The 14928-nt window shown below is 38.6% G+C and overlaps 1 protein-coding gene across 6 annotated transcripts in view; it reads right to left on the bottom strand.

Moving 5' to 3' along the window:
• NFXL1 (nuclear transcription factor, X-box binding like 1) overlaps positions 1-11735 on the bottom strand; it is a 55411-nt gene extending 43676 nt beyond the window's left edge. The window contains exons 1-9 of one of the 6 annotated variants that reach the window (XM_060091216.1): positions 11701-11735; positions 11000-11245; positions 8384-8557; positions 5289-5399; positions 4469-4578; positions 2304-2437; positions 884-1062; positions 492-653; positions 290-390 (exon numbers count right to left, since the gene is read on the bottom strand). In XM_060091216.1, coding sequence (XP_059947199.1) covers positions 290-390; positions 492-653; positions 884-1062; positions 2304-2437; positions 4469-4578; positions 5289-5399; positions 8384-8557; positions 11000-11243 — 1215 coding nt within the window. In that variant the 5' untranslated portion in view covers positions 11244-11245; positions 11701-11735. The other 5 variants (XM_060091225.1, XM_060091198.1, XM_060091235.1 and 2 more) reach the window with 5 other exon arrangements.
• Between the last annotated feature and the right edge of the window lie 3193 nt (positions 11736-14928).

Genomic DNA, 14928 nt, shown 5'->3' with positions numbered 1-14928 from the left:
TCTACAGAATCAATACTACTTCCATTGGATTAACTCAAGAAGAGGAAAAAGAGGAAAGAGTACATATGTACTAAATCCAAAACTCAACAAATAGCTGGTAATTTGAAAAAAAATTTCCCCTGGTAATTAAAATGATATTAAATTGAAAAAGCTTCCTAAGACATGAATATAATTCATCTGAGTTGCTATTCTTCCTCTCCTTTTATCCAACTGAACCTAATTAGCATTTCTAATTGTTTATGCTTCTGTATACTTTAACACCCATTCCTCAAAATGCATATACACTTACTTGATCACAGTGCCACAGTGGACTTGCACAGCTTCTTTCAGCTACTTGTTTGCCACAGACACACTTTTGCCTACTAACTCTTGGACAGGGTGGGCAACTTCCTAAAATCAAAATGATAAATTAGCATGGAACATTATAAAAGCAACAGAGACTGCTTTGACTTCTGCTTAAGGCCGGAACACCTAACAGTATGACCTTTTACCTGCATGACAAGGATTTTCACATTTATGTTGTCCACAAAGCAATTTCCGTCCACATGGCAGGTGACAGGACCATTCCTTAGCACTGCACCGACGAGGGATAGGTTTTGCTTTCTTACAATAACAAGTAGTTGTGACCATCTTAGGACAAGGAGGGCATGGACCTAGAATCCAATGAAAGGGAAAAAAAACAAAAATCAGAAGTCAAAAGTAAAAATTTTCAGTTCCTACACCTATCAGTAACTTCTAAAGCTGTCCATACCGATACTTCAAAAGGCAATCCCTTCCAATATTTTCTTATGTAAACTTAAGTTCTGAGTTCAACTCTCACAATTTTTTTTACTTCAACAGAAGAAATAACCACCCACAATTAGAAATATAATATATAACTCACCTGGATGGCAGAGGAGTAAACACTTATGGCCACAAGGAGGTTTAAAATCTCTCTCACATACTTGGCCGCATGAATGAGGCACAAGCCACGGATCTAAAGGTGGATCTTCCACTTTGCCACAATAGCAATAGTACCTACTAGGTGTGTCAGATCGTTTGTATTCAAACCTACATTTTGGACTACAAAGAATGAAATTACTGAAGTTAATTTCATTTATAAAAGTGACATGAGGCAGAAATATAAATATACTTAATAATAGAGTATACACAATCAGTTTTATGTTAATGTAACCTCTGCTCCATCTTTATATTAGTAAGAAACATGATTTTACTAAAATCAATTTCAACTATCTAGAAGAGCTCTGTCCAATAATTTCCTGAGATGATGGAAGTGTTCTATACCTGTCATGTCTAACACAGTGGCCATTAGCCACACATGGCTAGTGAGCACTTGAAATGTGGCTAATGTGTACAACTGAGGAAGAAACAATTTTCTATTTCATAATTTTTAAGAATTTAAATAACCATGTGTGGATAGTTGCTACCATATTAAACAACACATATCTAAAATACAGCTACAAAAGAAAGCAACATTAGCTTTCTACTAACAACCTGAACTTTATTCTTGAGATATTCATTCCAATTTTATAAAGTTCAATGTTTTAAAAGTTTGGTTGGGTGGTCTACAAATAAGCAAAATATATTAGCAATAGCAAGAAGAAGAGAGAAATCGGTTATAGGTAGGTAATACAGCAGCAAGAAACATGACAAAATCTAGAATTACGGGGAAAAATGTTTGAAAATAAACAAAGAATTTCATATTTCTCAACATCTAATACAAAATATATATATTTCAAATGTACCTAAGTCAAAGAAAAGTTGAAATAGTTTCACATTCTCTGCTAAAGCAGATTTTTACCTATTAAGATTAAAATAAAGCAGTTTTAGTCCTAGAAGCCAAACTAACATAATAAATATAGAAAATTTACTAAGATTGGATAATATACACCTGCAGTTTTGAGAGATTTTGAGGATAAAATTGGAAGCCATTGATCAAAATGTTAGAGGACAGTCTTGTACAATGTGATACCAATACATACTAAAAGGAGCTCCTGAGAGAAGTACCAGAATTTTGATGGATTCTAGTTCTAAAGAAATGAAAGTTCTTTAAAAAGGATTACTAAGGAGTTGTTTTGCAGGGGAAAAACAGAGTCTGAATTATTTATTAGTTAGCAAAAGGAACTAGTAGTTATATAAACTGGGGTGGTGGGGGGAGCCATTAGCTGGTCTCATAGCTTCACAAACCAAATGACTAATTGAAGGCCAAGCATGGATACTGAAACTGCCAATAAAGCAACTGAGGAGCTACAATTTTCATTTATTTTACAACTAAACATTCCAACTAAATTAGAAAAAGTTACCAAGGCCAGGGATAATCTCTCTTTCCAAAATCATCATCCATCAAAGGAGAAGATACCAGAAACTGGCTGTCTTTAGCCCACTTCTGGATACAGGGCATGTGAAATATACAGAAACATCCTGAACAACTCCAAACCTAAGACAAAGGTATCAGAAATTAACAAGTATGCAATGATTTTTCTTTGATAATTCCACAATACTTTAAAATAAGCACCACACTAAACTATTTCAAGAGCTACATAAGGATTAAAGAAAAAAACTTTCCTTCCGGCATAACAGAAGAAATGTTCTTTATAAAAACTAATGTACATGCAGAACACTTTAAAGAAAAATAGTATTAATCATGCTGATTCATTCAGCTAGAAACAACTACTGCTAACGTTCTGCAGTCTCCAATTTTTTTGTATATATTTCATACTTTTAAAAAATGAGGTCATACTGTACTGATATATAACCTTATATAGCCTTTTCTTTTAACACAGTATAAGCATTTACCCTTATCAAGTAGGTTCATACAATATGATATTTATAGCTGTACAGTAGATATCATGTTGATTTGTTTACCATAATTTAACCAAGTTCAGGTTGTTGGAAATTTCAGTTTTTCCAATTATAAATAACACCACAAAAAAATCCTTAAACACAAATATGTACATACAATCTCTATGTTGCCCTATAGTTATATAAAACCTATTAGTCTAGCACTTAACGCTAAATTCTAAAAATTAGGTGAGCAAAAAACTTCAGTGTGTGTATATATATACACACACACACGCACACAACACACATATACAAAATTTAACAGCTTAAATAACAGTAATTAATTTTTTTAACCAGCCAATACTTTGCTATAACTGACAAAAATCAGTTCACTTTTCATCATAACATTTTGCAGCTGTTCAATAAAATCAGACATGGAATATATTGCACAAGCCGGCAGGAGCACTGAAAAACAGCCAACTTTTTAGTTTGAGTTCCCCGCAAAGCAGTGCCTAAGAAAAGAACTGGGATGCAGAAGTAAAAGGCCAAGATAGGGAAGAGGAAATGCCAATAAACCGTGTATTGTTCAGCTGACTATCGCTAAGGGCCAAAGTTCAGTCCTGCTAGGGATGCTCTGAAAAACCACGTAAAACATGCCTAGGACACCCCCAGCCCCAACCACTAACGAACAGGAGACTAGGGCACTCATCCCCCAGCTCCCTGTGGTGGAATGCTGCCCCAATGGACATTAACTCTGTTCTGCACTATACCCATTTCCTGGCTGAGTCAATTCCCAAGGAGAAAGCACTGAGGTTGGAAAAGAAAAATTCACACACATAGCAAGTGTTTACAGTGAAACTGCATCCGGATGCAGAGAGACTATTCCTCCACTGCAGCTGAAATCAGAGTAAGGCAACCAGATGTGACTCAGGGCACCAAAGGCACCTGCGTCTGCTACGCTATCCTACCCAATATATTTTAAATTTCTGATTCACTCTACACGACCAATCCATTTCACATCTGACCTGTCTTTCTTTCTCTAGGCAATGCTGCTAAAATAGCAGTGGATTAAGCTGAGGCCTAAATGGTAAGTCTATCCTATTCAGTCATCACATCCCCTTAATTGCTTTATTAATGCCCTTTAAATGTATATATACATAACTTCACCATTAGGCCATAGCGTCTCTAAGTACATGAGTTATCTCTGAATCCATCTCTCCCCATTAACCCTAGCCACTTTCCACAGTGCCTTCAACACAAGAGAAGCTCACTAATAAACTGCAATTGTCAGTGCTAGGTTTTACTTCCTTGAAGGCAGGGAGCATATCTATGTTTTTTTAAACCTGCTGAAAGTAATGAAATATAGTTTACTTAATATTTCAGTATTTATGGGAATCTCTAAAGTACCGATACTAAAAATGCTTTATCAAATTGACATATGCATTGAAACTGAAAATATTTGCTTCATTTATTTTAATAGTGCTAAAAATACTGATTGCTCATTTAGAGCTATTTTTCTTTTAATTAAAGATTCCCAAAAATTGAGTATCAATTCATAAAGAGAATCTCAAATGAAGTATTCTTAAACAAAAGTAAGCAAAAAGAATAATAAATGGTTACAAATTATAAATGCAAAATAAGATATTTGGGGGAGATAACATTAATTTAAATAAGGAGAAAAACTTACTGCTTGGTTTCTCTTCACTGAAGCAATACAAATTAAGCATGTCATAGCCCCTGCTTGAAAAGCTTCATTTACATACTGTTTTGTTCGCTCTAACTCACGAACATCTCCATCTTGAAATTTAAAAATTGAAAACTTCAGGTTAAGCAACATCTGAAAATAACACAAACTCACTAACAGCACCACATTATGTGAGAACTGTCTAGTAATATCAATTGCTCAAAATATAGCTGAAAAAATGAGAAGTTTAAGAAAAAAGCAACCAGTGAACTTCCAAGAGGTCACAAAGTCCATGCATTACATCTTATGTACTTGATTCAAAAACAGTTACCTTGACCTTCTCTCAGAGTATACTTGCTGTTACAGTCCTTAACAAATCTGGTGGGGGCAGAGTCACAGGCAACAGCAGCAAGATGTCAAGTAACAAGGGAAAGCATATCAAAAAGCAAAGTGAAAGGAACTGCAAAGTCAAAGCTCAGCAAAGCCATTGAGCCTAAATATAAGCATATGCGTATGAATGTGTAAGTGTGTAGAAGTCTATGTGTGTGTGTGTCTGACACATAGAAAATTCTTAGTAAAAATCTGTTGAATGAAAAGATCTTGAGATCAATACAGTATAATAACTTTGTTTCATTAAATTATGCTATTTCTGCTAAAAAAGGAAGCATGACTTCTTAGAAAAAAATTACTAGACTGTATTTCCTTTAAGTAATTATTAAGCATTTACTTGCTAGGCACTGTACTATTCATATTTCAGTAAGATTAAATAAGCTATTTTTACTTTCATTTTACAGATGAGAAAACTGAGGCACAGAACACTTACGTAACTTCAGTATGACTCCAAAGTGAGCCCTCTTGACGACTATGCTATGCCACAGCAAGGGTTTAATACAGGAAGGTCCAAGAAATAACAGCACGGTGAAAGGCAGAAAAGCTACCCAAAAGCACACACAACAAAAGGACAATAATCTGAGTCACTTTAGTGGAAGAGAAATAAACCTACAGGCCTTTAGTACAATAAGGATTGTTCAATAGAGGTTAACTGAGTCTCCAAGAAAAGTACACTAATAACATAAACTATTATAAGTACAGAACTTACCATGGCAATAAAATGGTACAAACCAAAATTTAAGTTACCAAAAAGAAAAATTAAATAAATAGGACACTTAGATAATTCTTTACTTTCTAAGATCATCCAAGTAAACACAACACTCACAAAAACTTGCTCTACCATAATATAAATGCAAGTATAATTTATGGTATTATACAAAATATACATAAAATTACTCCCCAACTATAAAATATTATAAACTTATTAAGACAGTTGCTTTATTTTAAACAAATATCTAAGTTTGAAGAGATTCTTAAAGGCAGACTTAATCATATTCTGCGTACTTATTTTGCTTTCTGACACAGCTGGCTCTAACAAATGTATAACATTTTAAAATTTCACCTAATTTAACAGCTAACATGTAAAATAGAATATGAAAACAAGATGAACAGGCCTTAATAAAATAAAGTCTAATCTTATACTCATAAAATTTATGTAAGATTTCTTTGAAAAATGTGTTAAAATTTGGCTGCAACAATAAAGTATACTGCCCAAGATGTCACGACGGATAGCATGGCATTTGAAGTCATGCACAGAAAGATCACTCTGGAAACTGAAGAAAAATAAGTGTGAGGGAGGCCAAGACTGGAAACATGAAGTGCCTGAAGTTAAGAGGCAGTTAACAGCAGATAAAGCAAAAAATGACCTCGAGCAAGTTAATGCGTCTGTCCCAGTTTTCTCATCTTTAAAATAGTAACAATAGTAATATCTAGCTCACAGTTATTATGTGGATTTAATCCATATATTAAACAGCTGTAGGGGCCTGAATTAAGGTGATGATAGCATGTGGGGAGTAGTGGGATGAATTTAAGAAATTTAGGAAGTAAAACTCAGCAGGACTTGGTGACAATTAGATTGTGTTGCTTTGAAAAGTCGATGTTCAGAAGGAAAGAGTGCTGTGTTAGATGAGCTGTCTGACGGGCAGAGGGGAGGAGTAGTAGCAAATAAAACACACTCATGCATGTATATGCCAACCCTGCTCCCAGATTTCTGGCTTAGGTAGGTGAATGGGAAAATTGTAGTATTAATAGAGATAAGGAGAACAAGAGAAGAAATAAGTTATCTTTCAACATATGTTTGTGTTTCCATAAGCCAGCAAGATAGCGATACCCATCAGGAAGCTGACCATTCAAGTTTGAAATCTGAGAGATCGCAAAAGTATAAAGGCTGTGCTCAGACAGAAAGATGGACTTCTCTGGTAAAGTTTTGGTGTTCAATTCGAGATGGGAACCATCTCATGACCCTGGCATTTATCGTTTTATAGTTAAGCGATCAGATTTCCTTACTTTGGTAGAGGCAAAGTACAGAACACAAAGGAACGAAAATCAAAATATTTATGGATTTGACATAATACAGTATAAGAAAAATAGCCTTAACACTTTAAGATGAAAGCCACGTTAAAAATTAATAAAAGTGGGACTTCCCTAGTGGTGCAGTGGTTAAGAATCTGCCTGCCAATGCAGGGGACACGGGTTCGAGCCCTGGTCCAGGAAGATCCCACATGCCACAGAGCAACTAAGCCCGTGCGCCACAACTACTGAGCCTGCACTCTACAGCCCGCGAGCCACAACTACTGAAGTCCGCGTGCCACAACTACTGAAGCCCTCACGCCTAGAGCCCATGCTCTGAAAGAGAAGCCACTGCAATGAGAAGCCCGCGCACCGCAACAAAGAGTAGCCCCCGCTCGCTGCAACCAGAGAAAGCCCGCACGCAGCAACGAAGACCCAACACAGCCAATAAATAAATAAATTTTTTTTAAATTAATAAAACTTACAAATGATAAAAGTTTTCTAAACACTAGGCAGAAATACTGAGTTATATCACTGAATTTCCTATTTAAAAATAAAATCTGTATCTAGAGTGGTTTCAGTGAGGTCTTCTTGAAGCAGGATACTTGAGGTTACTTTCTATGAAGTTCTCTAAAAGCAAGAAACCTCCTAACCTTAAGGTTCCTCTTTATCAATTTTTACCTGGCTCAACCAGACTTCTTAGTCAGGCTTCCTAACCTTAATTCCTTGGCAGATATGGTAAATTCCTTGGAAACCTTTTTGATGATGTGTACCTATGCTCATGATGCCATCAATATACTCAGGCAACTAATACGGATAATGCATGCAAGAATGTTTCTAATAATGACTGTAAGCATAAAATGTGGAAAGTGTAAGAGACTTACATTTAAAATAATCTACTTCTACACTTAATCCCAAATCTTCACAGCAACATCACTTTGGCCGTCTCTCTCACAAACAAATGTGGCTTTGAGAGTAACCCAGATATATACAACATATAATGTGATTAAACACTTCAGACCTGAGGAGACTTAGATTTTTTTTTACATATAAAAATCAGAAGTTGTAAAATATAAAATAAAGGAATTAAGTCAAGAAATGAAATTGACTTCAAGATACATTTAACATGATGACAAAGAGAATAATGAAGAATAGATTTAAAGGAGTATTCAAAGTCCTCAAGTGCAATCAAATCATCGTTAGGAACAACTTGACCCCACTCATTGCACAGGGACCTTTGGCATCCCCCTCCCAGCATTCTAATGAAATGCAATTAAACACAAAAGAGAACTTCTAAGGCTGTAAGAGACATTGCCATCCTATTTGCTTTATAGAAAGATTAGCATTATACAACGTATAACTCAAATAGTAAAAGGTACAAAAATTCAACTCTACAACAAAAAAATGCTCATTCTTAAGATGCAAAACCTATTCCACATAGAGTAAAGGTGTCAGAAAAAGTCAGGAATGTATTTTCATTGATGTAAAAATGTCAAAATTGAAAAGATCATACAGTACCTGTCTGAGTAGTGTAAGTTACAAACGTATTAGCAACTATTTTTCCTCTTTTTCCTTCAAAATCCTCATCTCCTTCTTCTTCAGATGAAGAGTTAAGGTGTTCTTCAACAAGTTTTTTGGCTGCAGCTTGATTAGCCTTCTTGATTTCCTCAAATTTCTTTTGAGACATTAGCTCTGTTTAAAAGAAAAAAAAATGAGTTTCATTTCTTCAAAACAATCTCTCAAAAAGCAAGCCATGACATACCAATACGTTATTAAAATACAGATTTAAAAGTCACCTTTGGTGCATTCTATTTCACTATCATCCATGAAAAAAGTATTTTTAAATTTCTTGTCACACGAGTAAAGAGAATACCACAATATAAACTTTCACTTTTGTTAAATATTCTGCTAAATGCCAACTAATTGTTCTAGAATGACTAACAAATCAATTTTTAAAATTATAAAGCTATGATAAAGTATCAAAAAACTGGTGATCAACCTCAAAACAGGATATTAACAAAATTAAAGTGAGATGTTTAAAAATTGAATGGTACACAGTGATTTTTAAAACATGGGAAACATACCCACTGGGAGCACATCAGAATCAGCAGAGGCAGGCGCTTTCTCAAACCACCCTCTTGCACACTATAACCCAGCCTGTTTTTGCCCACCAGAGACCTTGCACAAACAATATTCACTGTCTACCCTCTATGTTTACAATCTGCTTCTTAGAAAGCTCAAGGACTTTGTGTCTTTATTAAAATGTGGTCACAAAACATATTTATTTAACATTAATCCCACACAAAATATTGCTAACATGGAAAACATGCTTCTTACAACAACTTCATGCCCAAAAGCAATGTTAAGTAAGTTTTGGATTAGTTCTTCTGCTATTCTGTTTAGCACTGTCTGTACTTCTTGTTACTTGCTTAAATAATAACACAAAAAGAATTAGATTACCTCACTGCACTTTCCCAATGAAATTTCAAACTCCTCAAGAGCAAGGACCATGAAAATTCTCTTCAAGCTTTAAGGGTTAATAAACTCTTCTGGACAGCAACCATAGTTCAAGAAAGGAGCCACAACATACTGAACTGAACATACTGAACATACCGAACTGATCTTAATTCATTAGTGCCCATATTAGTGCCACTTCACACTTGAAACCGATGAGCCACTACTAATACAAACTTTCTTATTTTAGGTGGCGTATTTGTACTTAATGATGGTTTATCTTTTATTTTCCTCATGAAATGTTTTCCTTCTCTTACTGCAGCCAGCTTGGCTGGGGACTACTCAGTGTTTCAAGTAAAACTGGAGGAAAATGTACAGTGCCCACAGAGGAATCTTTGAGTACTAGGAGAAAAGTAATTGCTATAAGATATATGACTCAAAACGTTATATACAATAAGATGATAAATGTCATTATGAGAAATGAGCACTTAAAAGACATTTTTTAAAAGGCTGAATTAGACAGATATAATAAAAACATTCATAACCTGATCAACGGACCTACATAAGATCATCTCAAAGAAAGCTGACAAAACAACCTTACCATATATTATTTCTTACGGACAAATCTCAATTATCCAGTTAAAGGATGCTTGCTTTTCTACTACCCACAAAATCCAAGAAAGCTTACCAAAACTGTTCAGTTTTCCCTCTCACACACCTCACCACCACCACTATCATAAACTCAGTAACCAAGAGAATACCACTTATCTATAAAATTAGCTTAGGAGACATTCAGAAGCTCAATTTGCTCCTCCCCGCAAAAAATATATTTTAAAAAATACATTCCAAATACAACAATAAAATGATCTTAGGGATTATTCTCTTAGCCCCCTGAATTCTTTCATTAGTATGGACAACTTAGAATTGCGTGTGTGCTCCCAGGCTCCACTAAAACACTGCCTTGGATGAAGGATATTGAAAGCTGGAGAAGGCCACACCAGATACATCCCAGAAAGGACATGAAATTTGTAACTAGGAACCGCAGTTAAAAAAAAGTACCACAAGCTCAAGTGTTTACAGGACATAGATAATTAAAGTTACTAAACTAAGGCAATCAAATAAAAATGGAAAATGACAACTGGCCCCAGAAGTATGAAACACAATGTCAAGTGGAAAGCCTAAACCCAATCTAAATAAGATTTCTGCGCCTCAGCCCAGCCGACTGTTGCCACGCACAAAAGTACCAAAGCCACAATACCTTATCTTACAAGAAAAGCTGTTAACCAGATTTTTATGAGATTTTAAAAAGAAAAACCAAAAAACTGCCGGCAACCAATTCAGATTTAAAGCATTGTATTAACCAAACCAAACTATAGGCTAAATCAGCCCCCCAGGCCACTGTCTGCAACTGGGCGGGGGGGGGATTCAGCAGGCAAAAAAGAGTGAAGGGAAGAACACTGGACGTAGAAGTAACACTGATTAATATCAATTAAAGTGAGGATGAAAGAGGTGTGATGGGAATCGGCCTAGAATGACTAGCTGCCTGAAAGGTTTGAGAAGTGAGGCCGATAATAAACTCCCGAAGGAGAAGGAAAGAAACGGATGCGAAGGCAGTTCTGACTAGCAAGTGCCTTAGTAGGTAGGCATCCAGGTGAGCCCGAGGACGGGAGCCATTCTCACCACTGGCCACGGAAGTCTGCGGCGCTTCAGATCCCGCGGGGCTGCGCCGGGCTGAGCTACCTGCAGCCGCAGAGGTTGCAGCTCCACCGGGAATGGGGCCAAAGCCAGCAGCGCCCACCGACCCCTTCTCTCGCCCATCTCCGGCGCCGCGAAGATGGACTCCATTTCCTGAGGAGGGGGCCGCAGTGGCCCGTCCTCGGGCTCGGCCTCGGCCACTGGCCACCTGGCGCCAGGAAGCTTCCATCCCTGCAGAGGGAAAAAAAAAAAAAAGAGTGGAAGGAGCGTGAGCGCGGTGGTACCAAGGCGGGGAAAAAGGACAGCGGGGGAAGCCGGTGTGAGAGGCGGAATGAGGACGGTCTCCGCGGGGTGGGGACCGGGTTTGAAAAGGTCGCGGGCCTGTCTCTCCCAGAGGACGAGTCCCCGCTGAGCCCGGGCTTTGGAGATGGATCGAAGAGGGAGAGGACTAGGCAGAGAAATGGACCGCGAGTCAAGGAGCATCCAGCGCCGAAGAAGGAGAACCGGGGAGGAAGGAAGCGCCTCCTGGGACTCAGGGGGAGCGCCGTGACGGGAGAAGTGCAGACTGACCCGGCGGCTGCCGCCGGGAACCAACTGCAGTAGCGAACCCGGAGGAAAGAAAGCTACGTCCCCTTACTGACGGCGCCCGCTTTCAACGACTACAGCTCCCAGAAGCCCCGACAAACCGCTCGCAGAACGCGTGGCATCACTAGCCGCTTCCTCATCCGGGACGGTGTCTGTGTGTGGGCAAGGCCTCGGAACGCATGCGCTAACTGAAGCGGGCCCTTCGGAAACTACAATTCCCGGCGTTCATTGGGGCTCGGACGGGGTGGGCGCACAGAGAGGGCGCAAGGTGGGGCGGAGGTGTTCAAAACCCCGAGGATGCCGCTTTTTCCGTGCGACTACCCTAAACCCAGCTCGGTATCGGGAGGTTATCTCAGGGGTCATAATTGACTGCCCGCCATCTTTAGCCTCGCCTTCGGGCTTTCCGGTGGCAGGAAATTTTTCTCACAGAAGGGAAGAGGCACGTATAAAGAAGACGCTTCGGGGTCGGGGAAGAGGGAGGGAAAGCTGAGGGAGTGTTGCGGAAAAGTGGCTGGAGTGGAGAAAGTGCCCTTCTGAATTGCAAAAGCAATGTAGAGGATAAATCTAACGGCATTATTATCATAGTCCTTTATAGTTAACAATATACTTTTCCTGAAGCAGGCTGATTTTTACCGTCACGACAGCTCTCTTAAAGTAGCCTTTATTAAGGAAAGTAGTCAAGAGCCAGGTCTGGTCCTGATTCTTCTGACTTCGCTGTTTTCAATAAGAAATAAAGAGAAAGGGAGAGGAGGGAGTGGGAGAACTTTCAAAAATTCGGGGCTCTATCTGGGATTGAGAAATACACTGCTGTTTGGGACTACACGGTCCTTTACAACCCTTCAACCTAATTAACTCCTCTACATTAATAATAAGTACCTAATATTTATATAGCATTTATTAAGTTCCAGGCACTATTCAAAGCGTTTTACGTATATATGTATATTAACAATGTGGTACTCACAATAATCCTGTTATCCCCATTTTACAGCTGAGAACACTGAAGCACAGACAGGTTAAGTAACTTGACCTTGTTACAGCCAGGTATTATTACCGATTCCTTTTTTTTTTTTTTGCGGTACGCGGGCCTCTGTTGTGGCCTCTCCCGTTGCAGAACACAGGCTCCGGACGCGCAGGCCCAGCGGCCATGGCTCATGGGCCCAGCCACTCCGCGGCATGTGGGGTCCTCCCGGACCAGGGCACGAACCCTCATCCCCTGCATCGGCAGGCAGACTCTCAACCACTGCACCACCAGGGAAGCCCTACCGATTCCATTTTTTAAATTAGGAAACAGAGACGCAGAAAACTTTCTTATTCAGTATCCTAGCAGAGCCAGGATTGCAACTGAGCTGTGTGAATCTTGCACTATGCTCTTAAAAACACCATACTAGGGGCTTCTCTGGTGGTGCAGTGGTTGAGAGTCCGCTTGCCGATGCAGGGGACACGAGTTCGTTCCCCGGTCTGGGAAGATCCCACATGCCGCAGAGCGGCTGGGCCCGTAAGCCATGGCCGCTGAGCCTGCGTGTCCAGAGCCTGTGCTCCGCAAGGGGAGAGACCACAACAGTGAGAGGCCCGCGTACCACAAAAAAAAAAAAAAAAACCCGCCATACTATATTATTACTGTGAGAAGGTATTTAATGTTTACCTAGAAATTCCAGTTACTTTTAGAGGACCTAATCAGGCAAAAAGACTCACATAATCAGTTTTTCCCCTGCCATATTACACAATGATAATTGATAATCATAATAATTACTGTGGCATCAAAAAGAATGTTAAGTGCTCTCTGAATGAGCAAACATTTATTATAGTAAAGTTTGGTAGTGGAGAGCTGATGTACATCATAATGTGGAAGCATATGTAAATTGAGAATACATTTCAAAAGCTACCATTGCTGTAATTTTCACTTTGAAATTTCAGATAACATTTGAGGAAAACAAGAGTTCTTTCTGTTTATCAAAAGGGAACATGAGAAATATATGAAGCTGATAAATATAAATTAAGATTATAAACATTGAGAAATATAATTGTATAGTTCTAATTAATCTTAATTCTTAAAAATACTACCCTCAAGAATAGCTAAAAACAAAAGACTGGCCAACTGTTGGCAACTGGAACTCTCATACTTACTGGTGGGAGTGGAAATTGGTTCAAACACTTTCGAAAAATGTTCAGCAGTATCTATTAAAGCTAAACAGGACTTACTACTAAAGCATGTGACGAAGCAGTTCCACTTCTGAATATATACTGAAAGACATGAGTGCATAGCTCCACAAAAATTCATGTTTATAGCAGCTTTAGTCATAATAGCCAAAAACTACGAATAACCCTCATGTCTATCAACAGGAGAATTTAAAAATAAATTGTGGTATATGCATATAATGGAATGCTATGCCCCCCCCAAAAAAAATACTGATACGTGTAGCAAGATGGGTGAATCTCAAAGATATCATGTTGAACAAAAGAGGCCAGACGCAAAAGAGTACAGTAGGTCTCCTACTTACGAACCTTCAAGTTGCAAGCTTTCAAAGATGCAAACGTCTGTTCGCATATCCGATCACATGTTAGTTCACATGTCTGGTGTACATTGTCACATGTGTGCATTGTTTACAAGTGGTTGTGCTTTTGTGTACTTTACTATACAGTACTGTATAGAGTACAGTATCTTTATTTCAAGCCCAGAATGTCCAGAAGCAAGAGTAGAAGCAGTGATGATGTAGCTTGTACTGCTAAGAAGCACCAGGAATTGCAGGCCCAGAGAAAGGACGAAGAGAGACAAGAAGAAGAAGAAGTAACTGAAGAACCAAAGAGATTCACAACGCAGGAAATGGCAAGGGGATTTTCTTTATTTGAGGAGGCACTTAGTTTTTGAGGCACAGGACAAGAACATAGAAAGGCACACGAAGGTTGCAGCAACCCTTCAGAATGCAATCCCGTGTCATCTATGAAAAGAAAAAAAGAGCTACTATCCAGACATCACTGGATCATTTTTTCAAGAGGGTAGATAGAATGAATCCAGCGAGGGACCAGAACCTGTGCCATCAACGTCAGGCGTGAGTGAAATGGCAGCTTGCCCTCCATCTCCTATTGCTGACCATCCTTCAGCTCTACCATCTCCCACCTCCTCTCCCTCCTCCAGTCAGTGACTCTTCTTGCCTGTTCACTTGATGCCACCCCCTGTACACCAGCTGTTGTACTGCACTACTGTACTTTTCAAGGTACTGTACTGTAAGATTTAAAATGTTTTATTTTTTGTATTTTTTTATGTATTATTTGTGTGAAAAGTATTATAAACCTATTACAGTACAGTACTGTATAGCGGACTGTGTTAGTTG

The sequence above is a fragment of the Mesoplodon densirostris genome, chromosome 1, assembly GCF_025265405.1.
Source record: "Mesoplodon densirostris isolate mMesDen1 chromosome 1, mMesDen1 primary haplotype, whole genome shotgun sequence".
NCBI classification, from domain to species: Eukaryota; Metazoa; Chordata; class Mammalia; order Artiodactyla; family Ziphiidae; genus Mesoplodon; species Mesoplodon densirostris.
This window is presented reverse-complemented; position numbering and strand designations above follow the sequence as displayed.